The 24,661-nt window shown below is 36.3% G+C and overlaps 5 protein-coding genes across 14 annotated transcripts; 4 read left to right on the top strand and 1 right to left on the bottom strand.

The window, feature by feature from the left end:
- Nucleotides 1–1,014: 1,014 nt before the first annotated feature.
- Nucleotides 1,015–4,825, top strand: LOC122275424. 10 transcript variants are annotated; one of them, XR_006228543.1, is made up of 7 exons: nucleotides 1,017–1,237; nucleotides 1,904–2,316; nucleotides 2,435–2,596; nucleotides 2,801–2,947; nucleotides 3,097–3,191; nucleotides 3,389–3,494; nucleotides 4,298–4,335. XR_006228543.1 is itself a non-coding variant. In XM_043084471.1 (6 exons), exons 2-6 carry the CDS (start codon nucleotides 1,962–1,964, stop codon nucleotides 4,340–4,342), a joined length of 807 nt encoding a protein of 268 aa, XP_042940405.1. In that variant the 5' UTR covers nucleotides 1,015–1,237; nucleotides 1,904–1,961; the 3' UTR covers nucleotides 4,343–4,825. The 10 variants fall into 10 exon arrangements, 4 of the variants coding, with proteins under 4 accessions (XP_042940405.1, XP_042940404.1, XP_042940406.1 ...); XR_006228541.1 differs by having other exon boundaries at nucleotides 1,018–1,237; nucleotides 3,111–3,191; XR_006228542.1 differs by having other exon boundaries at nucleotides 1,018–1,237; nucleotides 3,111–3,218.
- A 1,882-nt stretch (nucleotides 4,826–6,707) lies between these two features.
- LOC122276802 lies at nucleotides 6,708–7,478 on the top strand. The gene is made up of 2 exons (XM_043086706.1): nucleotides 6,708–6,911; nucleotides 7,015–7,478. The coding sequence occupies exons 1-2, from the start codon at nucleotides 6,803–6,805 to the stop codon at nucleotides 7,476–7,478; spliced, it is 573 nt and encodes a 190-aa protein (XP_042942640.1). The 5' UTR covers nucleotides 6,708–6,802.
- A 53-nt stretch (nucleotides 7,479–7,531) lies between these two features.
- On the top strand, nucleotides 7,532–9,160 carry LOC122274999 (putative pumilio homolog 7, chloroplastic). The gene is made up of 4 exons (XM_043083892.1): nucleotides 7,532–7,755; nucleotides 8,031–8,194; nucleotides 8,342–8,600; nucleotides 8,756–9,160. The coding sequence occupies exons 1-4, from the start codon at nucleotides 7,645–7,647 to the stop codon at nucleotides 8,876–8,878; spliced, it is 657 nt and encodes a 218-aa protein (XP_042939826.1). The 5' UTR covers nucleotides 7,532–7,644; the 3' UTR covers nucleotides 8,879–9,160.
- Nucleotides 9,161–12,900: 3,740 nt separating this feature from the next.
- On the top strand, nucleotides 12,901–14,636 carry LOC122277563 (probable serine/threonine-protein kinase WNK11). Its single transcript, XM_043087591.1, has one exon. The coding sequence runs from the start codon at nucleotides 13,484–13,486 to the stop codon at nucleotides 14,501–14,503; it is 1,020 nt and encodes a 339-aa protein (XP_042943525.1). The 5' UTR covers nucleotides 12,901–13,483; the 3' UTR covers nucleotides 14,504–14,636.
- A 2,443-nt stretch (nucleotides 14,637–17,079) lies between these two features.
- Nucleotides 17,080–23,012, bottom strand: LOC122277564 (thymidine kinase a-like). The gene is made up of 4 exons (XM_043087593.1): nucleotides 22,617–23,012; nucleotides 18,518–18,662; nucleotides 17,851–17,972; nucleotides 17,080–17,682 (listed from the first exon to the last, which is right to left on the bottom strand). The coding sequence occupies exons 1-4, from the start codon at nucleotides 22,937–22,939 to the stop codon at nucleotides 17,427–17,429; spliced, it is 846 nt and encodes a 281-aa protein (XP_042943527.1). The 5' UTR covers nucleotides 22,940–23,012; the 3' UTR covers nucleotides 17,080–17,426.
- Nucleotides 23,013–24,661: the final 1,649 nt, after the last annotated feature.

The following is a 24,661-nucleotide window of genomic DNA, read 5'->3' as shown; positions in this document are numbered from 1 at the left end:
ACTACACCAAATGGACCGTTTTCCAAAATCAAGCTAAAAGCAGTTCCATTCAAAACACTCCCCCTCGCATCCTTTCCCCCTTCTTATGACCCCCCATGTTCAAGTCTCTGCACAACCAAGAGAAAAATAATATTATCATGACTCGGACCCAATGAGACATGGCATTATCACTCTTTTCTTGGATCTTCCATCACCAACAGGTGACACTTATCAAAATTTCCTTTATATGGCACAATGAATGTACACCAAAATCATGTGCTTGTCTCAAGTGGTAAATGTCTTGATTTTGGTACTATCCTCTTTCTAAAATCTAAATTTCAAATCTCATTTGGTAAAGATTTTAATTTTTCCTTAAATTATCTCAAGTATCCTTATAAAAAACTCATTACTTAAAATCTATGTGGCGACGATGTTCTAGATATTTGGTGCAATAAAAAAAATATACAACAAAATATCCTTAAAACAACCCAAAACCAAGTCACCAAATAACAAGTAAAGTTAAAAACAACCTACCTGAATCAATTTATAAAAGTCAGTATTCTTCAAAAAAAAATATATATATATATATATATATATATATAAGTCAGTGATGTCGCATCCTCGCACCAATTAGGACCCAATATGCATATTTCTACTATATGAAAGACCATTTTTTTGGGGCATAATTACATAAAAATAAAAGGTAGAAGAATCCCGGGGACAAAGGATGTTTTAGGAATTTCAGCTTCATATTACGGAGTTTTACATATTGGTAGAGAAAACTTAGGAGCAGACAAGCATTTTCCTTTTTTTTTATATATTATCTATAGCATTTTAGAATTTGGATCATTTTCGAACGATACCCCTTTATTCTCAGTTTCTCCAACAATATTCCATTTTAAATATTTTGCATTTTATTTTTGCCCAAAAGGAAACTAGGAAAGGACCCAATCCAGGGGGAAAAAAACGTATTTTTGATACGTTTCGAACTTTCAGTAGGAAAGTAATATGGATAAAGTTAAAGAACTCGTTTTTATTGCTCGCCAATGAAATGAAACGCACTTAAATTGGCATTTCACGAAATTCTCCCCTCTAATCAGACGCAAAATTAGGTGTCGATCACTGATTAGGCGAAAATAGCTGATGAATCGGTTACAAAAGGTCCGCGAAACGTACAGGCTCTGTTCAATGAGATTCATATGACGATGCAAATTGCTCGGTCGCCGACTACCAAAGGCCACAGTCGGAGAAGTCGGAGGTACAACAGCTCTTTTCTCTTTCCGATTCCCCCAAAATATCTGTTTTGTAAAACAGAACAATTCTTAAGCTGCAGCCTTTTTCTTTTTGCTTGATCAAATTTTCAACAAACAAAATGTCCCTTTAATTTGTTTAAATATTATTTTTGGGTTTCGTTTATCTTTTTTATTAGTGTTGTAAATGGGGTTCGGGGGCGAAAGGCCAGAACTTGGAACTTGTTGAATCGTTGGTAGGTATTTTGTTGCTTGTTATCGATAAAAAATTATTCCTTTTGATTATTATCTTTGAGAAAATGAAGCAAATATAATTACACTTCTTGACATTTTAAATTGTTTTTTTTTTTTTTTTAATGTTTATCTAGGAATGCTGTGTTCAGTCTGTGGTTAAGTTAATGGGAGATGGCTTTGTTTGCTTGAAATATGGTTAAGGTCAATTGGGTTCAGTGATTCTTTTCTTTTTCGAATTTGGAAGTTGATAGACAAATAAAAATTCTGTAATTATGTATTTGTGTTTTGGATCACCATAATTTTGGGTATGCTTAAGATTTTTGCCACGCTTGTTACTTATCTGTTTGGCGTTGGAGCTGTTGAATTTTGAAGGTTCAGAGGGATTTGGGAAATACTCATTCCCTTTGTGTATTGTGTGTGTGTTTTGGGGGTGAACTCAGAATAGGGAGCTGAATGTGAGGCGAATTTGTGAAAGTTCTTAAGTTTTCAAGTCTGGGTATGGAAGAGGTATCAGAAAGGTCAGAGCTGCGCAGAATGCAACGGGAGCAGGAAAGAGAAAGGCGCCGGATGCGGGACAGGCAAAGAAGACAGTCAATGACGGTTGAGCAGAGGGAGAAACATCTTGCCAGGCGTCGTAGAAACTATCAATTGAGAAGACTAAGAGCTGAAAGTGCAAGGTCAGGTTCTCAAACTGGACAAGTGGGCATGGTGAGTAGAGGTGAAACGATCACCAGCGATGAACATCAAGCAGTAACTTCTTTTTCAGGACTGAGTGTCAAGTGCAATGGTGTCACTCATGTTGAAACTAATAAAGGTGAAGAAAACCTAACTGTTGACTGCAAAGAGTCCGAGGGTAAGTATTTATGTTTGACTTTAGGACATGATTAGTCCTTGGAAAGATACACTTATAGGCGTTACTTCTGCATGAAACTGATTGCATATTCACAATACTTCCGCAACTACTTCTATAGGTTTGGAAGCTCTAGCCCACAAAGGAACTAATTTTCCAAGAAGGCTGCGGCTAAGTCATATAAGACATCTTGCAAGATCATTGAATAATTCTACGGGTGAGCTTGGTGGCAACCACCAAATGGTAGAGGCAGTCATAACCAAACGGGATGTTGCTAGTAACTGTAAGTTATTTGATTTAATTTTACATATTGGTATTGATAATCCTAAGAAAATTAGGTTTGTGTGCTCATAATTTATGCTAAATATTTTTTTAAAAAACATTGGAGAAAATGTTATATTGTGATGCTCGTTTATTGATTATCTCAAGGTGGATTATTAATTGGATTGGAAAAGAACTTATATAGAGTTGCTTCTCCATATTATAGGTTTGCAAGTTGGACATTCTGATTCTGGTATATCGCCACAAAGTTTACGTTTGAATCGTGTCAAGCGTCTTGCTCGCACATTCAACAATTCTGCAAATTCTGCTACAAGAGAGGCTAGTGATCAAGACCACAGAAGTACCACAGAAGGTATAGGATAATCTATATAATTATTTTTGCTTGCAACTATATTGAAGACTTGAGTATACAGTTTTCAACAACACCTTTTGCTTTCCGTGAATTTATCTCTATGCATAGCCAATACCTTTTGTTTTCCATGATTTTGTTTCTAAGCATAGTAGATTTACTCCAGTGGAACAGAAGCTACCGTGTGGAGAGCTGCAGCTGATAAGCAATGATGAACCAAAACTTGTATGACCTATTAATGTTAAAGGTGAATATAAACGAAGTTGGTAGAATGGTAATGGCTATTAACTGTTTGACCAATAGTTATTTTTATGATGCATTATTGGTTGTTTTTGTACTTATAAAAAAAAAATTCTTGGTCATTTTTGTGTTTTGTTTTGTTTTTTTGTTTTTTTGTTTTAATGAGATTATCTACTTCAATATTTTTTTGGTATCACATTTCAGGACAATCGTCTGTCATTGGCTATCAAAGAGAGGGAACCTTTTACTTGGTCCTGTGCACAAATGATGTTTTCTTAGCTTTTCTTAACAGGTTCTTGATTGTAGAAATGTAAGTAAACAAAATTATTGTCAATTTTTTATTGGCCCTCACGTAGTGATAACCATCAAATAGATTGGCTTTAGAACAATCAAATAGATTCTTATCTCTACTATTGAGACACAGTTGCAGAAGATCAAAAATTGTTTTGCAGAACATGTATATAACATTTAGACATGGTTTCCATCAATGAAAGAAATGACAGGTTAGAGTGTTAAAATTTAAAACTTCAAATGGATTCATTTTTGTAAGGGTAAGGTCTAATGCTTTATCATGCTCATGGAAACCTTTGAATACATGGATAAATGGTCCTATCCTTCAAAATCTGAGGGATTGGAAGCCCTGGAGAAGTGAAGCATGTGCATTTGAGTTCATCAAAAGGGCATGACATTTTATGAGTTTTCAGAAAGTTATTGCCTTGAATTAGCGTAATGATGACAATAGCTCGGTTTGGCAACATTCCGTTATGGAGTTCAGAGCATGTATCCGGAACTAGTTGCATGGTTGTTATTGTAATAGTTAAGCTTTCATATTGTTTTATTTAATTCGATTGCAAAAATATATTCCAAACCACCCATTGATAGCTGTATGGTTCTTTAATTGGCTCAGGCTATTATGTTAATCACACAAGATTTCTCATAAATCTTCATAAAACTCATTTTCCTTGAAGTCTTAACTTCCAGAGCACATTTCTTGAGAATGATTCCTACCAGCCAATGGCTTTTCTTGACTTTTTTGGTCAACACTTAACTCCTTTAATGTATCAGCACCTCTTACTCTGGGTGATGGTTGATTGATTCTTTTTCATTTTCTAGTGTTGCAGGACAGAGAAAACAAAAAAGAATTATCCGTGGGCATAGATTAATTGTTGGACAAGTCTGCATGATGTTACAATTACATTGACTGTAGGAAAAACCAGAGACTGAAAGCTTTGATACTGCCACCCTGCAGCTGGGTGAATTCTTTCGGTCTTTTAACAAATCTTAGGACTTTTGGGTGCATTGATTTACTCAGATTTACTGATATGCCAATGTGTAATTGGTTTTCTGGGTTGATTCGTGCTCTTTGATATGCTGTAAATGGCTTACTCTCATCAGCTGTCAGCTGTATGTGTTGCCAGGCCTTGAACCATATCTTATCAGTGCGCGCGCCACACACGCGCTTCTCCTCTTTCTTCCTACCTCCTTTCAATTTCGCAATTATCTGAATTGTATTGTACGATCATGTTTTCCATATATTTCTGGGTCATTTATTTCCACATTTAACCTATGGCTCAAAGTGAAGCAAGCATTGACCATGTCGGTGTATGTACATGATATTTGAATTAAAACAGCTTTTACCAACTTCTTTTCCATTTTTTTGAACTGCTGTCCTCAAAACCTCTTCACTTCTCTTGTAAGTTGTGGAGCTTTCTGAGCTGCGGTTCTCTCGGTAGAATTATGGGGCCTGTTTACAAACTTTCAGTTATGAGAAAAAAATCCCCAGTGTATGCTTTCAGAAAGGAACATCAATTTGCTGATTTGGGTGGCAATCTAGATTAGATCATCAGCCTCAGGTTTGGGTGGATTTTGTCTTCGCTGGCATTGAGTAGGCTGTGTACCCATAAATATCCTTATCATAAATCTATTAAACAATTTTTAGAGGTCCAAAATTCGTATCAGATCATTGACATTCTGAAAATTAGCCTCCCAAACATGGCTGGTTCACTAAATAAAAGAACTGATGCAGCAAAGCAACTGTAATTTTGAATTTCAACGATGGTGTAATATTTTGTAATATTTAAATTGTTGAAGTCTGCATATTAAAAAAAAAAAAAACCCAAAATAATTGTCAGTACGTAAAATGTTCCAAATTACAAGAAATTTGAATGAAAAGAATTACTTGGTTCTTTACTAGAATTTCACCAAAATGAAAAGACTTGTATCGAATTAATGGATTAAGATTTAAAACTCCTATCCAAATTCAAGGACCTAAATTGAGAAAATGAACTGCGTTTGGATATTAAGATGAGTTTAATTTTTTATAAATAGTGGTGAGTTAAGATGGTATAATGAATTTTGTGGGATTTATTTAAGATGAATTTAGATGTATTTGTTAAGATAGTTTAAATATGTTTATGAAAAGTTAAAAAAAGTTGTGGGTCCCGTATGTAAAGAAGTGTTGAGTTGAAAAATGTTGTGGGTCTTACGTGTATAAAGGTTGTTGCCCATTTATATATAAATGGGCAATAACATATAAATACACTGTATTTATTTCTTTCCTAAATCTAAATGTCCTAATTAAATTACAATGATTCATTCTAACAATCATATTTTACAAAAGATAAGCCACAATTTAATTTAAGTTTCAACTTAAGAGGTACTAAATTGAAATTCTCATAAAATATTATATTAGTGGACAATGGACATATTACTGTTAAGAGATAATAAAACATTAAGACTATATCTAACATTATTCGTAATAAAAATTAAAATAAATGCGACTTTCCATTTTCAGCAAGTCTGATCCGAGTAGGATATTTCTACTTTCTGTACGTATGACTTTCCTTTTGTTCTTCTTCTTCTTTGAAGAAAAGAATAAGGAACCGAATAGGATTTAAAATAATAAATTCATATAAAAATAAAAGCATTTTATTCCAACAGGGAAACAAACTCCCAAAATTACGATTTTAAGTATCTTTTTTTTTTTAAAGGATAATCATTTATATATCCTCACTCCAAGTCTCAACATTCCCTATATTTTTTTTTTTCCTAATTTTTGAAAATCTTTAACTTTCTAACTAAAATCGGAAAAATCCTCTCTCTGAAAAAAAAAAAAAAAAAAAAAAAAAAAAGAATTAAAAATCCTAAAACCGAAAAGGTAGGCAGGGTAGTAGTATGGATTGTATTAGGAAATCTTGTAATTATTTAATTGTTTGTTCAAGTCCTCTCCTTGTTAAAGGAGGCAAGTGCTCTCCTTTTTTAAGGAGGCTTTTGCACTGCTGATCCTAGTCCTACTATACTAGTTCAAGTCTGCTCCTTGTGCAAGAATTATTATAAATATAGCATAAGGAAAAATATAGTTGTAAGCATAATTGTGCATTAATCTGTGCACTAATGTGATGTGATTGGTCAAAAAGTAGATTTTATTGAAAACAGTGTTAATTTAAATTTTAAATATAAATAAATCAGTATTGGTACACAGATTAGTGCGCAACTGTGTTTGTATGTAGCAAAACTCATAGCAGAAAGCTGCGTTTTTTTTTTCGAACAACTCTTCCCAACCTTCGAGTCTTCTTCTTATTGCCATTCTTGTTTCGTACGTTTCGCTCAAGAAGTATCATGGAGAAAAATGTTAATATTATAGCTGCAGATGATAAAGATAGAACTGATATTAATCTCGATAACGAACTAGGTGGCATCTGGGGAACAAATCTTCCCGACAATGGAGGTATTGGTATCATGTCTACATGCAATAGCTATGTTTTTATGTGTTTTTAAAACGTCTATATTATGTATGTTTGTATGCGTGATGTATGTATTATTATATGCAGGAAATTTTCTGGATGGTTGGAATGGTACTGCGAACAATCAAGAAAGCTATGATCTTAATGTTGAAGACCTCAGAGAAACATTAGCAAATACTGATTTAGATGCAGCAGCAGCAGCCTTCCGAAATAGCCCTACTAGATTGAATGCAGCAACTAGTCTAGAGTCAGATATTGAATGGAGAGAGACCCTGAGAGAAGCAGCTACTGATTTAGATGCAGCAGCAGCAGCCGCCCGAATTACCCGTGCTAGATGGAATGCATGTATTCAAGGGTTACAAATTAGAGGCCGGGGAGAGACCGTTAATCGAGAGGGAAGGGTATTCAAGTTGATGAATGACGCCGATAAGCAGCCCGTCTTTAATAAGCTAATTGAGTCCGCGAATGTCTCTGAGTTGCGGCAGATTGTAGCCAAGATAGTTTCGCAGCCTGAATCACTTATCAAGGCATCTCTTAATCCATATGGGTAATTTACCCTTCATCTTTAACTTGTTTTTTCTTCAGGTGGCAGCATCTCTATGTTTTGTGTTTGTCATTTTGCGGAATTGATTGTCATGCAAATTTCATCGTTTGGGCAGCATAAAATCAGTTCGGAAGCTTATCAAAGTGCTTGGAAAGACAGGCTTGGTTTCTGATATGAATACAGCTATCTGCACTGGCAATGGATTCTATATATTGATGATACATCCAATCGGATCTTCTGTTATATTTAGGTGTCTTGATGTAGCTAGTTCTGAGCATAATAAGGTAATTCCCATTTATTATTTGTTGAAATTACTGACTTAGATGCTATACATACCCCTTATTTATTTAGTTTCTTGAGAAAATAAAGAAACTTGAAGTTTGACTGATGAAATTCTGTAAAGATCTGCTATATTGTGTTTGGAACATTGATTCACTACCCGTTGCGGTACTTACAGTGTTTGAGAATTTCGCATCCTAGACTCGAGTTTTATGAAGCCGTACTGCATAATTTCTTCTAGTTTATTTTGCATCAATGTGACTTCGTCTTCCCTGTTCAGTTGCTATACGAAGCAGCCATAACATACTGTCTCGAGCTGGCCAAACATGAAAAAGGATGCATAAACTTGAAAAAGTTCATCACATCTTGCAGAGGCGAAGGCAGACAACAACTCCTAGATTTTATTGCAGAACATTCGTTGTACCTCTCTCAGGATCCCACTGGGTACTTCCCATTATTCATTCTTCTTCTGATCTATTCCTATTCTGAACATAATTAATCTAAGTTATCTAACCCGGATTTTTGTGCATTAAGTTCTGTGCTTTTTGTCATAGTGAGTTGTTTAAATTTCGAGTTTTTCAAGTTTTTCAGGAACTATGTATTGCAGCATGTCCTAGCATTTCATGATCCTGCCTTGACGGATAAGATCTGCTCTGTTTTGAGCGGCCATTATGTACAAATTTCTTTACAGAAAGGTGGCAGTCATGTGGTAGAGAGATGCTTACAATCTTCTGGCATGGAACATGTGCTTCAAGAACTTCTCAAGAGTGACAATATTCACGGACTCTTACAACTTGCTCGAGATCGATATGGGAACTACGTGGTCCAAACAGCGCTGAAGGCCACGAAGGTATTATACATTTAGAATTGCATAGTCAGGGATGATATTGAATGATACATCAAGTTGTAAAACTCTTTTTGAAATGAAGTAATCTAACTTATGGTATTTAGCATAAATAGCTTCCAAATTAAAGTTGCGAATTTTTTCCATTTTCTGTCTTCCAGCGTGCAGGTAGTCCCTCCCATGAAAGTCTTGTATGGCTCTTGAAACAGCATTCGAATGCTCTCAAGTCAGGGTATGGAAGCAATGTCATGAAGCTGATTTCAAGTGGGTTTCCAAATGACTAAGCCTGATTTGATTGCAGAATACAGATACAACTTTGATCGTGAAAGCAGTAGTGTTCTATTTTTGTTGAGATACTCTGTTAGTTTTGGAATTAGTTGAGTTGCTTCTTTGTAGATGTCTGCGTACTCTCAAGGGGGGCTCATGTATAGGTTGAAAGGTCTCTCCAATGTCCTTTTTTTTTTTTTTTAATGTTTCTTTTCTGTTATGTATTTGCGGTAAATTTGGGTATAAATATATTTCAAGCTGTTATCTTTAATTTTGTTGTGGATATAGGATTTGTTCTCCTCTGGTTGGGAACAGAGAATTTTCTAAGATCAAGCTTGGAAATCATATTATAAGAAATCCTGTTATGTGTATATATATATATATATTATTTTGGGATATTAACAAAATGATGCAGAGATTTTGATTTGTTGAGGACATTAAGAAGAAGATAATAAATTCGTTGTGTCGATTAGGCCGAGTGAATAATGATAGGTTTACCACTATTTTACCACTCTTTTACCACTTTTTTTAATTTTTTAATTTTTTTTATTTTTTTTTTTACTTAATGATTAAGCAAGTGACTATTACTAAAATTATATATTTTTAAAATTTTTTCTTAATGGTTAAGGATGTTAAAAAAATACTTAAAAGAAAATGATAAAAAAATAAATACACTACAAGTGGTAAAATAATGATAAAAGGGTGGTAAGTGTATCATTACCCTTAGGCGAGTAGGGGAAAAGACAGAGATATTAGATGTCTCGGATTCAAGGATGCACAAGCTTTCAGGCCAAATACTTTGTGGGTGGTCATGTTAGGTGTATTTATAAGTATGGAAGCAAAACTTGGTAAAAACCATCCTACGCAAGGAGAAGTAGTCATGACTGGGGAGCATAAGATCATAAGAGTTTTCTCAATAAGAAATGCGTACATCCACAAAAACAATTGCTAGAGAGATATAAAGCAATAACAAAGAGATGTTTGGAGACCAAAATTGATAGAACATTCTCGTGATCGAGTTTGGTAACAATTTTCATGTGGAGAGCCCACGATAATGCTTTGCCAACAAAAGCTAATTTGGCAAGGAGGACGATGGTGGATGACCATCTCGATCTGTCCAGCATGTGGCCTCGAAGTAGAAAAAGCATTTTGGAAAAAGATGTGTTTGATTAATCAGGTCGCAAGAACATTGGAAAATGCAACGTACAACAGATTCAATATTGACTCAGTATCATGCCCGTGGAGTACTTTTATGATCTGCTGCTCAATGAACTTAAAAAATAAAAATAAAAAAAAATAAAAAAATAAAGACTTTGGTGGCATGATCCTTGTGGTTAAAGATTGGAGAAATTTGATCGTCTACATAGGATTGCTTTTACAATAACATCAATTTAAAATTTAAATTTTATAAATCAAATTATTTTATGTGGATGTTGTGTGGTGTCAAAGCCTTCAAATAATGCTACTCTTTTAAAATTTGAATCTTACAAATCAGATTATATTATTTAGATAATATGTAGTGTAAAAGCTTTCAAATAGCACAACTCACAAAATCTGATCATCTACTACTCACTAGAATTCGACTTGTTCGAACCCCTAATTGAGAATAGAAGATTGGCAAAGGGCCACAGTTAGAAATAGTGTTGATGGTGGATGAATCTATGGCTGCACCTAAATTTTAGTCTTTTATCGTCATGGAGAGAGAGATGCCTTAAGTTGGTTTTGGAGAAAATCCAGTCATCTTGCTTAAGCATGATATATATGTCCTACTTGTCGTTTAGGAAATATATGATGCATCACCCCTTAGTTCCTATATGTATATATTGGGGTGGCACTTCGTGTTTTACTATGTCAAAGTCATGAATATTATGCACGCTATCTACATATATATATAAATATATATCTATATAAGTCAGAGAGCACGACTCGTTTAATTAAATGAGTTGGACCCTTATAAAATTCTATCACGACTTGTATAAATAAATAACGTATAACACGACATCATCTACTTAATCCATTTAATAATTAATTTTTATTGAATTAACCTAAACATGACTCGTTCAACCAGTTTAATCTATTTCATATAAATGGGTAGAATTGACCCATATATTTATTATTGAACCCAAAAATTAATATAATTTCGTATACAATACAATAATAATTATATAAATTATTTCCAATTACAATTAGATTCATGATCAAATATGTTACTATCAATATCCAAACCAATAATATATAAGAAAATTAAGATTTTTATAAAAATAAAATTACATATTAACAAAAAAAAATTAATAGTTTGAGATATTAATTAGTCAATACTAATATTAATATTACATCCCAATAACAAAAAAAAAAAATGCATACAAAAATAGATCTTTATAAAATTTGAAAATAAAATTTATTATTGTTACACGCTTGACTGTAGGTTTTGCGAGTTGACTCACAATTGATCTGTTTATTAATCATATTTTATTAGGTCAATCTATTTTGACCCAAATTCATTTGTATCAAACTCAAACTCATTCCTTTGGAGTTGAAAAAAGAAAAGAAAAGGATCTGAACTCAGAATTCATAGATATACATAATATATATATATATATATATATATATATATATATATATATATATATATATATGTATATAGAGAGAGAGAGGGGTTGTTTTCTCTCTCCCCGTTCCCTTTCTCTCAAAAAAACCTAAACCTCCAGAGCTTTCGACGGGGTGGGGAGCTTCGGCTCCTCCGCCCCCCCACCCTCTTTCCCTTCCCCTTCCCCCCTCCTTTTATCTTTGGTCTCCTTTTTCTTGTTTTTTCGTTCTTCTATCTTCAGTTTCAGCTTTTTGTGTTCTCAGGCAAATAAAGGGGAGTTACTGACGGAGTCATTCCCAGCCACCGACCGCCAACACGAGCCCCACACAGACGTTGGCCAGCCGCCGATCTTCAAGACCACCGAACGCGGCGCCAAACGGAGGGGAGCATAGCCCGCACGCGCGGGATGGAGTCCCGGCCTGAACCAGATCGTGGGGGTCACGCGCCATCGGGGAGCCTCCTGCCGACTCAACACCTGGTTATTCCGGGACCTTAGACTCCGGGAAATCATCGACCGGCCGTCGGTTCTCCCCTAAGAGTGGTTTTTGCTCAGCGAGCACCACTGTTTGTGTTTTTTGTCCGTCGTTTCTCTGTTTTTTTTTCAGTTGTTTGCACGGTTTTTTCTTTCTTTTTTCTAGTTTTTGGGTTTGTGTTCCATGTTCAAACTGAGCGGGGTTGCGAGCCTTTTGTTCGGACACAGCTTTGGGCTGGTGCTGGTGGAGCATGGCAGTCGACGTTACAGCCGGGGGACGTATGGCCGACCTCTGCAGTGGAGGTAGTGTGGTCCGTACGCGAGCTGGGTACTCGTGCTGTTCTTGGGCTCCTAATGCCGACGCCTGGGGTGGGTGTGCCACCGAGCTCACGCCGGTGCTGGGTTTACGTGGCTTTGTTGTTTTGTTCATTGTTTTGCTATGTTGGTTTGTAGTTTATTAGTAGTTTTAGATGTAGGCTTTTGGACTTAGTGTTCAAAGCGGTGGTGTCCCTTATTCCACCTCCATGGGAGGATGGAGGGGCTGGATATTCTGTATTATACAGAATGCTCTCTCGTTTTAGAGAGGTTAGAAGTTGAGACAAAGTCCGTCACTTAGTGTGCGGGGATGCTCCAGTGCTGATGCGTAATTTGGCTTATAGTTTGGATTTTTCTGTACTCATAAGTCACATATGTAACTTCGTTATGATGAATGAATGAATTCACATTTTAAAAAGAGAGAGAGAGAGAGAGAGAGAGAGAGAGAGAGAGAGAGAGAGAGAGAGAGAGAGAGAGAGAGAGAGAGAGAGAGTTTCCTTTTATGAAATCGAATTATGATTATGCTAAATTAATGGTTGAAAAGTCCTATTTGGACGCTTATACATATATACATAATATATTATACGTAAGAGGGATTAATCTCCAAATGGCATGCATAAATATATAGTACCACGCGTACATGAGGCGATCGAACGAATTGAATTAGGTTCCACGTCCTTGATCAATATATATATACAATATGCATTCAGCCAGATGACCATTACCATTAATTCGATATATACCTGCAAAATCAATATTCCGATCCCTATAAGTAAGGAGATCATGATCATGATGATAAGATAAATCATACGATAAGACGTTAGAACGTATTCAAATCTTAGTCAGATTCTATTGCTTAAGTTTAGCAGATCCTCCCAACTGTCCATTATTATCGATCTGCACCCACTCCCCCTATATATTAAGCCTTTATTTCCCTTCTCGAATTCTAACTATTCACTGATTCCATCTGAATCAAAAGTTAATTATATTTCTCTTCACCAATAATGAAGTAGATTTATCAAAAAAGAAAATCCTTGATTTATTAACCCTAATTCTTTTCCTACTAGAACTGGTGTGTTTGTGTGTATATACGATCTCCATTGTTTATTCTGGTCTTTTTGTCTTTCTTTCGCTTCTCTTTGTCCTCTCATTGATCTCAAACATGTTTTGTCACCGTCTGTATCTGAAGGAAGCTCGCACTGCTTACTTCTTAGTGATTTGTTCTGCCTCAGTGTTCATTTGATTCTCATGATCATTCGATCTCATCCATTGTCTCACTATTTGATCTCCTCCATTCTCAAACACACAAGATTTCTTGCCTTGTACGTTTTCTTCTCGTTGTTTGTTTCTTGGGCTTTTGACGGTGGGTCGAGTTTTTTCTCGTCAAACATGCCGTACGTTAGATCGGATCCGTCCGACAAAGACGCTGAGCCGTTCGTGGAGATTGATTCAACGGGACGGTACGGGAGGTACGGGGACTTGCTCGGTGCCGGAGCGGTGAAGAAGGTGTATCGAGCTTTCGATCAAGAAGAGGGAAGAGAGGTGGCTTGGAACCAGGTTTCGTTGATAAGGTTCTTGGATGACAAGGCGATGTTGGACAGGATACGCAAGGAGGTTTTTTTGCTGAGAACTTTGAAGGACGATAACATTATTACATCGTTCAGTTCATGGATCGATCAAGAGGACAAAACGTTGAACTTCATTACCGAGTTTTGTACATCCGGAAATCTGAGGGATTATAGGAGGAAGCATCCGCACGTCTCGGACATGGCCCTGAAGAAGTGGTCAAGACAGATTCTGAGGGGTTTGGAGTATCTCCATTTGCATGAGCCATGCATAATTCACAGAGATCTCAATTGCAGTAATGTTTTTATCAACGGCAATAATGGGAAGGTGAAGATTGGAGATTTGGGATTAGCAGCAACGACGGGGAAGGACCATATGGGACATTCCATTCTCGGGACGCCGGAGTTCATGGCGCCGGAGATTTACGATGAGAATTACACCGAAAAGGTGGATATATACTCGTTTGGGATGTGTGTGCTCGAGTTGGCGACAATGGAAATCCCATACAGTGAGTGCGACAGTGTGGCCAAGATATACAAGAAGGTGACATCTGGGGTGAAGCCTCGGGCAATGAACAAGGTTAGAGATTTGGACATGAAAGTGTTCATTGAGAAGTGCCTTGCGCCACAGACTGAGAGGCCGTCTGCCTCTGAACTCCTCGAGGATCCCATCTTTGCCGGAATTGATGATGAAGAAAACTAATGATATAAGCTTTAGATCTTTGCTTTCAGTAGTGTACAGTATAGTCAGACTTTGGAGCCGTTCCCTTGTACATGTTTTATTAACAATAAATTAAAGTTTGACGATCTCAGTTGAGAAGGTTTGAAAAACCACAGCATTGTTTACTGGTGGTGCTCATGTGTCATTTATAGAATATTCTGAACAATATTAATGCAAGAGAATCTGCATACAAAGTCAACATATCCATCTATAGCTATTGTCTATAATCAAGGTATTGCCTAGAATCATGGGATTGGGTTTTGATAAGAGATACAACATTATTTGTAGCATGATTTGCCAAACATCAAAGGAAGCACAAGGACAATTATTGGAGAAAACATAAATTAAAGATTGATGTCCACGCTCAAGCACATAAAGACCGTTGTCATACCGTTCGGTTGCCACCACCCTTCTTGCGACTTGATTGTGTATGATAAAGTGGTCATTAGTAAAGTTGATAGAAAAAGGAAAATCAGAAGTAAGTTTATTGATGGAAATCAGATTTTTGGTTAAACCAGGCACAACTAAGACATCCTTTAAAGTAAGGGAAGAGGTGGAAGAGATGATACCGGTGTGAGAAATGGTAAGAGAGGCACCATTACCGATAATAACGCGATCGATCCTTACCAGTGTATGTCAGTAGAAGGGAGAGGTGAAAAAGATAACTGTGTAGTAGAAAAAGTGGAGAAAGCAGAGCCAAGTCCACCCAAATACTAGTGTATTTTGTCGAGATCATCCACCGATCAGCCCATGGCAACAAGCTGGTCACAAACAGAATTGAACTCGTGGGACTATTCAACAATAGTCCGAGCACCTTTCTTCGTGTGTTGCAATTCATCTTTTAAACGCAGCTCCCGGGATTTGGAACGATGACTGAAGGTGGTTTCCAAAGTGGACCAGACTACATGGGAAGAGGTCAAGCCGACAACAACAGACAAGGCTTCTTCTGTCAACGAAGCAAGGAGGAGGCGGAGTACAAGTTGATCGGTCTATTGCCATTCAGCAAATTTTGGACTTGCAGTGGCAGAGTCCCCAGAATCGATAGTGGCAAAGGGAGGTTGATGGAGCTATCAACATAGCCAAGGAGATGTTAACACTACAGCAACGACAGCACTTGACTACGCCAGAGGAGATAGTTGGAAGAGGATAACTTGATGGTCAGGAGGTGGACCATGGTGTTGAAAGACAGGGTAGGGGACAGGGTTTCAGAGGCCATTTGGATGGACGGAGGGAATCCTAGAGGACTACTGATAAGTGATACCAAGAGAAGGTTTGAAAAACCACCGCATTGTTTACTGGTGGTGCTCATTTGTCATTTATAAAATATTCTGAACAATATTACAGCAAGAGAATTTACGTACAAAGTCAACATATCCCTCTATAGCTATTGTCTATAATCAAAGGATTGCCTAGAGATACCACATTATTGGTAGCATGATTTGAGGAGGATCTTGTGAATCCTTCTATAACCGTAATTCCTGTACGTGATATATAATTCTGGTTGCAAAGCACAGCTCTGCTAAATGTCAATTGCAAAATCTATGAAACGTTTCACTTATTGCAGAATGTAATTGGTTGGTTATAGGTCGGATATGCAGTGAAGAACCGAACATATTTAATGAAGCGCTTAAACAGTTGTCACCAAAACCTTAATCTATAGTTTTTTATAAAAGATGTGAAGTTCATAGACAGACTGCATGAGCTATGACCCATTAATTGTAATCATTCAAGACTGTTAGTAAAATCTCTACTAGCCTCACTTCATAAAATTGCAAGGCAATGACTTTTGAACGAATATTGCAGTTTTTTGCTCACATGGATTGGAATTCTGATCTTTTCAACATTACTCTAAATGTGTAGGTAAGGATTTTCACAAACTAATAAACCAAATAATTAGAACTTTCTAGTATCTCTTAAGTAAAATGGTCATGACCATTCTGCATGTTTGGGTTGTTTTTCAACAAAAGAAAAATGATTGGTTTTCAAAAGACTTTGGACTAAAATAACATAAACCACTATAGAGATAGAACAATGATGGAACTCTGATATAAAACAGTTCTTGTACCAGGAGAAAAATAATCAGACGACCATTTATGAGAACAGAGGAAGTCGAGGATTGAAATGCTGTATGGATGAATTGGGACAATCAGCGAGAAAGGGCGTCGATCTTAATTTTTTCTTTAAAAAAAAAATAATAATAGCACACACACACAAAACTCCATCTCTCAAAGGCACTCTCATTTTTTAGGACCAACTGATATTGAATGATCTAACTGATATAGTTAGAATATTATATATATATTGATGGATGTCGGGGTCTGAAGGGAAAGAGGTGGAAGAGGACTTAGAGAGGGTGGTAAGGCAAGCTGTTGGTGGGTACTGATTGAAGATGGACTGGCTATCTTTTTAGTTTGAATTGGTGATCCACATGCGAAGGCCGGAAAGTGGAAATCCTCACAGGGTCTTGAAGCATTCAGGAACAGAAGTAAGAACTGTAACATTGATTAATGTCATCAAAAATACAAACCAAAAGAAGAAAAAGAGAACTGAACTATGAATGTAACACAATCCGATTACCAATTTTAACTTCTCTGACGAAGGTGACACTTTCAGTTAAAGAGATAGGAATATTTTACCTACCATACAATGGATGATCGAAATAAAACCTGATTGTTTGAAATCCACATTCACCAGAATCTTCAATTTCCCGGCATGTCTATTGATGATAGTTGAAGTTTCAATCAAACATCTCCACATGAATAGATTTAACCATATGTACATCCATGGTATGGGCATAAGAAATAACGTTCTTAACGCCAATGTAGTTCCAGATCAGTCTAACAAGTTGTGAAGACTACTTGCGAGAGCATATTAGGAAATCCCGATTGCTACCAGGTAGTTTGCGCTACGCAAGAGAGACGCAATCATCTTTCTGAGATTCCAGCACAGTCCTTGCAGCTTCGATGACTACTTGTCCACTAACATAATGCTGTCGACAAACAGGCATGTAGACATCAGCCCCACCAATCAGTTCTGTCTGTTTCTGCTCTGTTTTCCTTAAGGTGAAGAAAGCACGTTTTTTACAAAGTTCACAACGAGCAGTTAATTTGGTCACAGAATCAGAAAGGGGAATTATATCTAACACAGAACCAAAGCTCCTCCTGCCAACAATATATTCATTCACCATCAAAGAAGTTTCAAGCAATGTAATCTCCATGAAAACAAAAATATCTTATGAATGTTGGCAGCTTGTACTTGGGAAATAAACGAAAAAAAGTAACAAACATAAAAACTTCTTGACGTTAATGGGGGGCCTATTTAAATAATACCTCAAATAGTCACCATCTAATCCAGCAACTATTACTGTTTTTCCATCACGATCAGCAGCTACACGGCAGAAGTCATAAAGGTCCTCAAAGAATTGAGCTTCATCAATACCAATCACATCTAACTGTCACCATATACATGCATTGATAAAGTATCACTCCTAGAGTACATGAAAGACTGATGAAAGTTAATTGCAATAATCTAAACAAGAAAACCCTTGAGATCAAGACGAAGGTTCATGATCTGTGGATGATTGCACACAGCTACGTCATTTCAAGTTGAGATAATACTAGGCCACACAAATCACTAAAACGTTATTGCGACAGAACATGTATTAAAAACCACAATAACTTCATTTCAAACCTTTCTCTTTATCTTCGGATGAATGCCTTTTTTTCAAACCAAAAACATGCATTTGGATGAATGCTCATGTTCCCACCATTTTTAGTTTTCAGGAATTTATTGTTCTTGTTTCTTTTGTTAATTGGGTGTATCTTTTGTATACTCTGTGTGTACTTGGTAGCACCCTCATAGTTTTCCATTAATAACATCATTAACTATTACAAAAACCGTATGTCATACCAATCTAGCTAACAATTCTGTACAATTATTTAATAAAGTACACTTGCTCCTTATACGTAGTTTCACCAAATTGTGGCATTAAAGTACCTGAGCATATGCATCAGGACCAAACTTTTGTCTGAATGATGATAAATCCGCTAAGGCCCAACATGGCAGCTTCACCCCATCATGTGTCACAATTGCATCCAATCCATATCTCGTATCCTTATTTGATTTTATTAAAGCCACACTTCTGCACAACAAGCAGCATAAAAGGTGAGTAATGAAATCATAAGAACAATTCCAAATTTTTTTTTTTTTTTATATATATAAGTAGGAGAATTCTAAAAATCCTTAAAAAATTGGCATCAAGAAGTAGGGTAATGTTATGTGAACAGAACTTTTGGCATTCGTCAAGTTCCCATCATTGTGCAATGGGATAATTCACGTTCATTAAATATCTCTCGAAGTAACAATAGCACCTATGAGCTATGACTATAATAGCTCCCACAGTTGCATATTTGTTCAAATCCCAAGTGTTACAGAATATGTGGAAGGCATGCCAAATAGGATACTGAACTCTCTCTAACTCTCAAAAATATAATTCCATTATCTACATAAGATCCTAGGGTGCTCAAGAAAATAATATCAGGTTCAAGATTCTGGCCCTGAAGCATTATCTTCATCTTAAATCAAGCAGCATAATATGAAATGACCTGAGTTTGGAGGCTTAGAATAAGAAATGGGATTGCAAACTCATTTCCATCTCTCTTGCTTTTAACTTGTGATCTTTCTTTTTTTTCTTTTTTCTTTTTTTTTTTTCTTTTTTTGGCACCAGGTGTCCAGAAACAAGGTCCCGACTAATCCCGGAGGTATAGAGGCCCTCGGTAAGGAATTTTCCGCAAGTGCACCTTGGGTAACTTAAGAGGAAAATCCTCCAATCCGATGGCCCCTAGAGATTGTTTGCATCCAAGGGAATTTGAACCTTAGACCTGGGGGAAGCATACCCACAAGCCCAAGGCCTTTACCACTTGAGCCAACCCCTAGGGGTTAACTTGTGATCTATAGTTGGAGACAATTAGAAAAATGGAGTCAAAGATATGAGAATGCTTCGGCTTGTTGCTTACCATTCGTCTAGCAATCAGAATCTTTTAATTGAGAAAGTGTATCCTTGAATGATTCCTAAATAATATGGAGCCCACAGGGAGTGACTCTACACTATATCTTTAGTAGATACCACAGCTATCATGGGAAGGGGAAACTTGAAAATTTCATAGAACTCCAATTATATGAAATGCAACCCATTATTGTGATGTAAGAAGGTTGACCTATATACTTGCAAACATTTTAGCTGAATTGTTTCTGTACAAGGTGCTCATACATTGGAAGTAACCAATTTTCTTTGGCACACATCAAACAGCTTTATATGTCCTGCCTTGCCAGTTAAAGGATCTTCCAATTCTTTATCTTTCAGAAAGAAAACCCAAAGGTTTTAGGTGTACAGCTTCTATATCCCTCAAATAGTCATGCTTTGCAAGAGATACAACTTCATTTTAAAAATGCTCCTTTTCACAAAATGACTGGGGATGTTTGGAAATAATTCTCATCCCATCCATCTCATCTCATTTCATCTCATCTCATCTCCTTCTCAAACATCACTTAAATACAAACATTTTCAAACTAATCATTACAATTTTTTTTTATAAGTAAAAATATTATATATATCAATAAGAATAACCAAGTACATTGGACATATACAAGAAAACACCTAAGCCATACTAGAGAGGCCGTGAAACACTACCCAAAAACTCCAAGCCCAAATTAGAATGGAATACACCTCTCCCACCCCAGCCCCTTGTTCCCCATAAAACTAATCCTCTACCCAAAAAACCCATTACGAGAATGTCTTCAAAATGCCCTCCCTTTAGTTTTTCCTTGACTTGAGCTACCTCCCTTAGCATCGTAGTTGATTGCCCATAAAAGACACTTTAACTCCTTACTTTTCTTAAAATGTGATTTCGTTTCACGCGCATGGCTCGCCTCAATCGCAGTGAATAGTGCTTTAATATCGTCTTCATATACTAAATGTGTAAGCCCCAGAATTTTCTTAAACCCGTTAACTTTATTCAGAGCCCAATCCGATGGTGACCCCGTTATATCGTTTAATGGAGGAAGAGAAACCAGGAAAACGACATTATCCCCAAACACAAGACCCAACTGCACTCCCAACTCTAAACCTTCCTCCACACGAGGCACCAACGAAAAACTTTCCTTCCTGCCATATGGTTGCTCGACTTTTAAATAAGATGAATATCCATATAGTTTGTAACATCTCAATGACTAATTATTATAATTTTTCCAAACTTTCAAACAAAAAAACAAAATCAACTTCTTCAAATCTCAAAACAAAAATTATATTCTAACAATATTTTAATTTTATTATATTTTTTATTCAACTCTTTCTCTCTCCTTTCACAAAACCCAAAAAATACTTAACGTAAACTATCTCACTACTATTCACAAACAATCTTACTACTATTCACAAAATTCTCATCTCATCTCATCTCATTCCCTAAGCATCCCCCCTAGTCCTCACTTAAATCAGGAACATAGTCTGTGTCCTTTAAAATTAAAGTCATTCCCCCAATCATCTTGTATAACTCCAGAGATTGTTTAGGAGATTTAAAGAAAAATTGCGTCCCATTTCGAATTTCCATCCTGCTATCACAGGGCTCTTTGTGACCCTTGATTCCCTAATCACAGTCCTAAACTCTGCAGCACTGTCCCGCAACCCAGATGTGCCATAAGCATTAGCCAAAACCATATACTTTCCAGGACTTCCTGTTCCTAATCCAAAAAAAAATCTTTGCTGCAAGCTCAACCAAGTCCAGTGTCCATGAATCCTACAAGCCCCAAGCAAAGCACCCCACATCACTGAGTGCCCTTTACAAGGTGATTTTAGAAAAAATTCATATACCTAATGCTATCTGCCATAAGCGATAGCATTCCAAAATCTCTACAACTTTTCAATGCTGGCCATAATCAGAACTGAAGGCAGTCCATGTAACAAGATTCCTAGTTAAATACTTGTCAATTATTTGATTTGCATAACATAAACTACTGCATTTAAGTACATGTCCATCAAAACACCATTTACAGCAACAATTCCCTATTCAGCGCTTTATCATAACATGCCTGCTTCCCATGCTCCAGCATTGCCCGAGTGGGACAGGCTTTGAAGACTGATGTAAAGGTATATTGATCTGGCATAAAACCAGTCGATCTCATTTTGCAAGATAGATCCAACACCACTTCTTCAAGCCCTCCTTGCACATACCCTGCAATCATTCCATTCCAAGAGACCAAGCTTGTCTCCAGCAATTTACTAGACAGCACGTGCAGTTACTAGGTCCTCTGATTTCACATATTAGTCTTCAGATATTCTCAGGGATCATACCTAACAACAACCATTTGCACACGGATTATCTTCTCCCCTTCCTATACTCTTTCCTAAATATGAACTCCTGCAACAGGAGCATAGGTGTCTGGCTCCACTCGCACTCTAGGAGTCCACAAAAGCCTGACAGATTCCTTCAATCTTCCCAAGACAAAAAGACCCTTTAATGTTCCATCCAATTGAAGATAATATTTGTACGGCACAATATATCAAGTGACCAAAAACATTGCCAAAGTCTACTCCTTTTCCGTTGCTGGCAACCCCTTAAACAACGAGATTTACAATAATAATGATACATACCACGATATGCATATAAATATGTAAAATTTTCCCTCAGATGGTCAAATATTTAAATTATAACCCCTAGGGGTCGGCTCATGCCGTAAAGGCGTTGGGCTTGGGTGTATGCTCCCCCAAGTCTAAAGTTCAAATCCTTTGAGTGCAAACAATTTCTAAAGACTATCAGACGAGAGGATTTTTTCCTTGAATTACCTGATGCACCTGCGCAATCTCCTTACCAGGAGACTCTGCACCCCGGATTAGTCGGGAAGCTTGTTCCTGGACACCGGCCGGTGCCAAGAAAAAAATATTTAAATTACCCAATCCAATATTGAACTTAGATATCTCATCTTTGACACAAACACAAACACCACCCACCGAGAAGAGCAACATTTGATAAACAATCCACGAAAAATGAAGCTAAAAAATTCAGCATTTAACACAGAAACCGGTATAAGAAAGGTCCAAAACCTGCCATTGCTGCTCTCAGACTGAATCCTGCGAAGAAGCGAGGTGGTTTTTCCGGAGAACATCGGGCCAACGATCACGTGAATCTCACCGGTCGACGACGGCGGAGCCAGCTCCACGTGCATGCCACGATTTTGCATTGAAAGAAATGAGGATTTGGGTGAAAATATCGCGGGTTTTAGAGGGAGAAAACTAGGATGTCGGAAAGTTGTGCTGTTGCATGGATGGGATTTGGAGGCGAAGGAGAATAGTGCAAGAGGAGTGGGTTTGGGGAAGGCTGAGAACGTTGGGGTTAGGAAGGACTTCATTCCTGAAACAGCAAACATGTATTTTGCTGCATAAGGGTTTTTGCTTCTACTTCGTCAAAATTACAAGTCAATATTAGTTTGTATGTACGCTTGCTGTCTGTGTTTATTTATTTATTTATTTATTTTGAACTGCAGTGTGTTTGTAGTAGAGATGATCCGGACCGTCCCTCCATACCTTGCCCATTAGGCTATCTGATTTTTCAACACCACGTGTTTATTTTTGACTTTTCTTTTTCTTTCTTATATTTTAACCAACAATCACAAAGATTAGTCTCAGACTCTCGGCAGAACTGAAAACAAATGAAAGAAAGAAAAATAAATGTTTGATCTATGCATAAGTTTTACTTAATGAAATTTATAAGTTTAATATAATTTATTAGATTGTAAATTCTTTTTATTATTAAATTTAAATCTAATTCATTTAGATAAAAGATCATGTCGTGTCATATTTTTTACTCGTTTGATAATTAATTAAAAATATGTTAATAAGATACGACTTATTTAAACCCGTTTGTTTTATGTAAATCGATCAAACTAAAACACATACCTCATTTTACCATAATTTTATATTAAAGTTAAAATCTATATTTATTAATAATCACAATATCTTAAAATATATATATAAATATTTTTCAAATTTTAACATATAATAAAACCAATTTATAAACCATATAATAAAAAATATAAGTATATGTCTAAAATTACAATAAAAATAATAAAAAAATAAATATATTGAAAAATATCAATATTACAATTTAACAATAATAAAATTTTAATTTTAAAATAAATTCTAAACAAGTCAAAACAGATTACTTTTATGTTAAGCATGTTGATTTATTATTGACATGTTTATAAATTATGTCTTAATTGGTCAACTCGTTTTGATCCGAACTTGTTAACATCAAATCTAAATCCATTAATACGTATCATATCACATATTATGTCATATATTTTAATCCATAGTGTGGATGAGTTCACTTAGTTCGAACCCCATCCTTCTATACAGACTGCCACAGCCATGTCGTCTATTTTTGCCCCCATTTGAGACCGTATTGAATGAGCGAGTTTGATTTAAATCTCACCAAAACTTCCCTATTTATAAGTTTTAACTACAGGCCCTTCGAATCCTTCCCTTAGATCTCACAATTAATAAGTGTTCTTATTTTGACAACCTTCAACAACCCATTTGGTAAATTTCTTAGTTTAGGTTTGACAGTGTTTGTTTAGGTACTTCTTATATAGAAACTAGGAAATACAATGTAGGGGGCCAGGGGCGTTCAGAATTCTGCAAAAAAAGAGATGAACCAACCCTTCGAGTTTCGACCCAATTCAAAAAGCTGGGAATTTCAGACCGTCGGCCCAGTTTGCGGAGGAAAATATTTTTCAATTCTGACTTATGTCGGCTTGGTGGGAAATTTGTGACTCATGTCTCACTATGTGTATATATATTATATAATAAAACATAAAAGAAAAACATGTCGTTCAGACTAGGTAGGGGAGCCGAGTCTGTTCTGTTCTTTTGAGCTAAGAACAGTAAAAGTTTACAACCTATCTTTATGCGTAATTGTACGATAGCAATAGATGTGAGGTTTCAATGTTGTTGTTTTAAGTGTCACATTTTTAGGTATACAGAGAGAATGGCACTATTGGATTGTTGGTAACAATTTAATTAGATGAGGTGATGTAAAGTGTAAAGCCACCATTAAATGGACGGCATGAAAATATATTTTCTCCTATGAA

This window comes from Carya illinoinensis, chromosome 9 (assembly GCF_018687715.1).
Source record: "Carya illinoinensis cultivar Pawnee chromosome 9, C.illinoinensisPawnee_v1, whole genome shotgun sequence".
NCBI classification, from domain to species: Eukaryota; Viridiplantae; Streptophyta; class Magnoliopsida; order Fagales; family Juglandaceae; genus Carya; species Carya illinoinensis.
Note: the sequence above shows the minus strand (reverse complement) of the source record. Positions and strands in the feature narration are given on the sequence as shown.

Excerpts from the sequence above, each read along its gene's own strand:
- LOC122276802 (XM_043086706.1), top strand. The coding sequence starts at position 6,803 with ATGGAGAAAAATGTTAATATTATAGCTGCAGATGATAAAGATAGAACT. Across the intron at positions 6,912-7,014 it reads AAATCTTCCCGACAATGGAG|GAAATTTTCTGGATGGTTGG; the intron begins GTATTGGTATCA and ends TATTATATGCAG.
- LOC122274999 (XM_043083892.1), top strand. The coding sequence starts at position 7,645 with ATGAATACAGCTATCTGCACTGGCAATGGATTCTATATATTGATGATA. Across the intron at positions 7,756-8,030 it reads CTAGTTCTGAGCATAATAAG|TTGCTATACGAAGCAGCCAT; the intron begins GTAATTCCCATT and ends TTCCCTGTTCAG. Across the intron at positions 8,195-8,341 it reads CTCTCTCAGGATCCCACTGG|GAACTATGTATTGCAGCATG; the intron begins GTACTTCCCATT and ends CAAGTTTTTCAG.
- LOC122277564 (XM_043087593.1), bottom strand. The coding sequence starts at position 22,939 with ATGTTTGCTGTTTCAGGAATGAAGTCCTTCCTAACCCCAACGTTCTCA. Across the intron at positions 17,973-18,517 it reads GTCCTGATGCATATGCTCAG|TTAGATGTGATTGGTATTGA; the intron begins GTACTTTAATGC and ends ATATGGTGACAG. Across the intron at positions 17,683-17,850 it reads TTAGATGGTGACTATTTGAG|GAGGAGCTTTGGTTCTGTGT; the intron begins GTATTATTTAAA and ends TATTGTTGGCAG.
- LOC122275424 (XM_043084470.1), top strand. The coding sequence starts at position 1,962 with ATGGAAGAGGTATCAGAAAGGTCAGAGCTGCGCAGAATGCAACGGGAG. Across the intron at positions 2,317-2,434 it reads TGACTGCAAAGAGTCCGAGG|GTTTGGAAGCTCTAGCCCAC; the intron begins GTAAGTATTTAT and ends CTACTTCTATAG. Across the intron at positions 2,948-3,388 it reads CCACAGAAGTACCACAGAAG|GACAATCGTCTGTCATTGGC; the intron begins GTATAGGATAAT and ends ATCACATTTCAG.
- LOC122277563 (XM_043087591.1), top strand. The coding sequence starts at position 13,484 with ATGATCATTCGATCTCATCCATTGTCTCACTATTTGATCTCCTCCATT.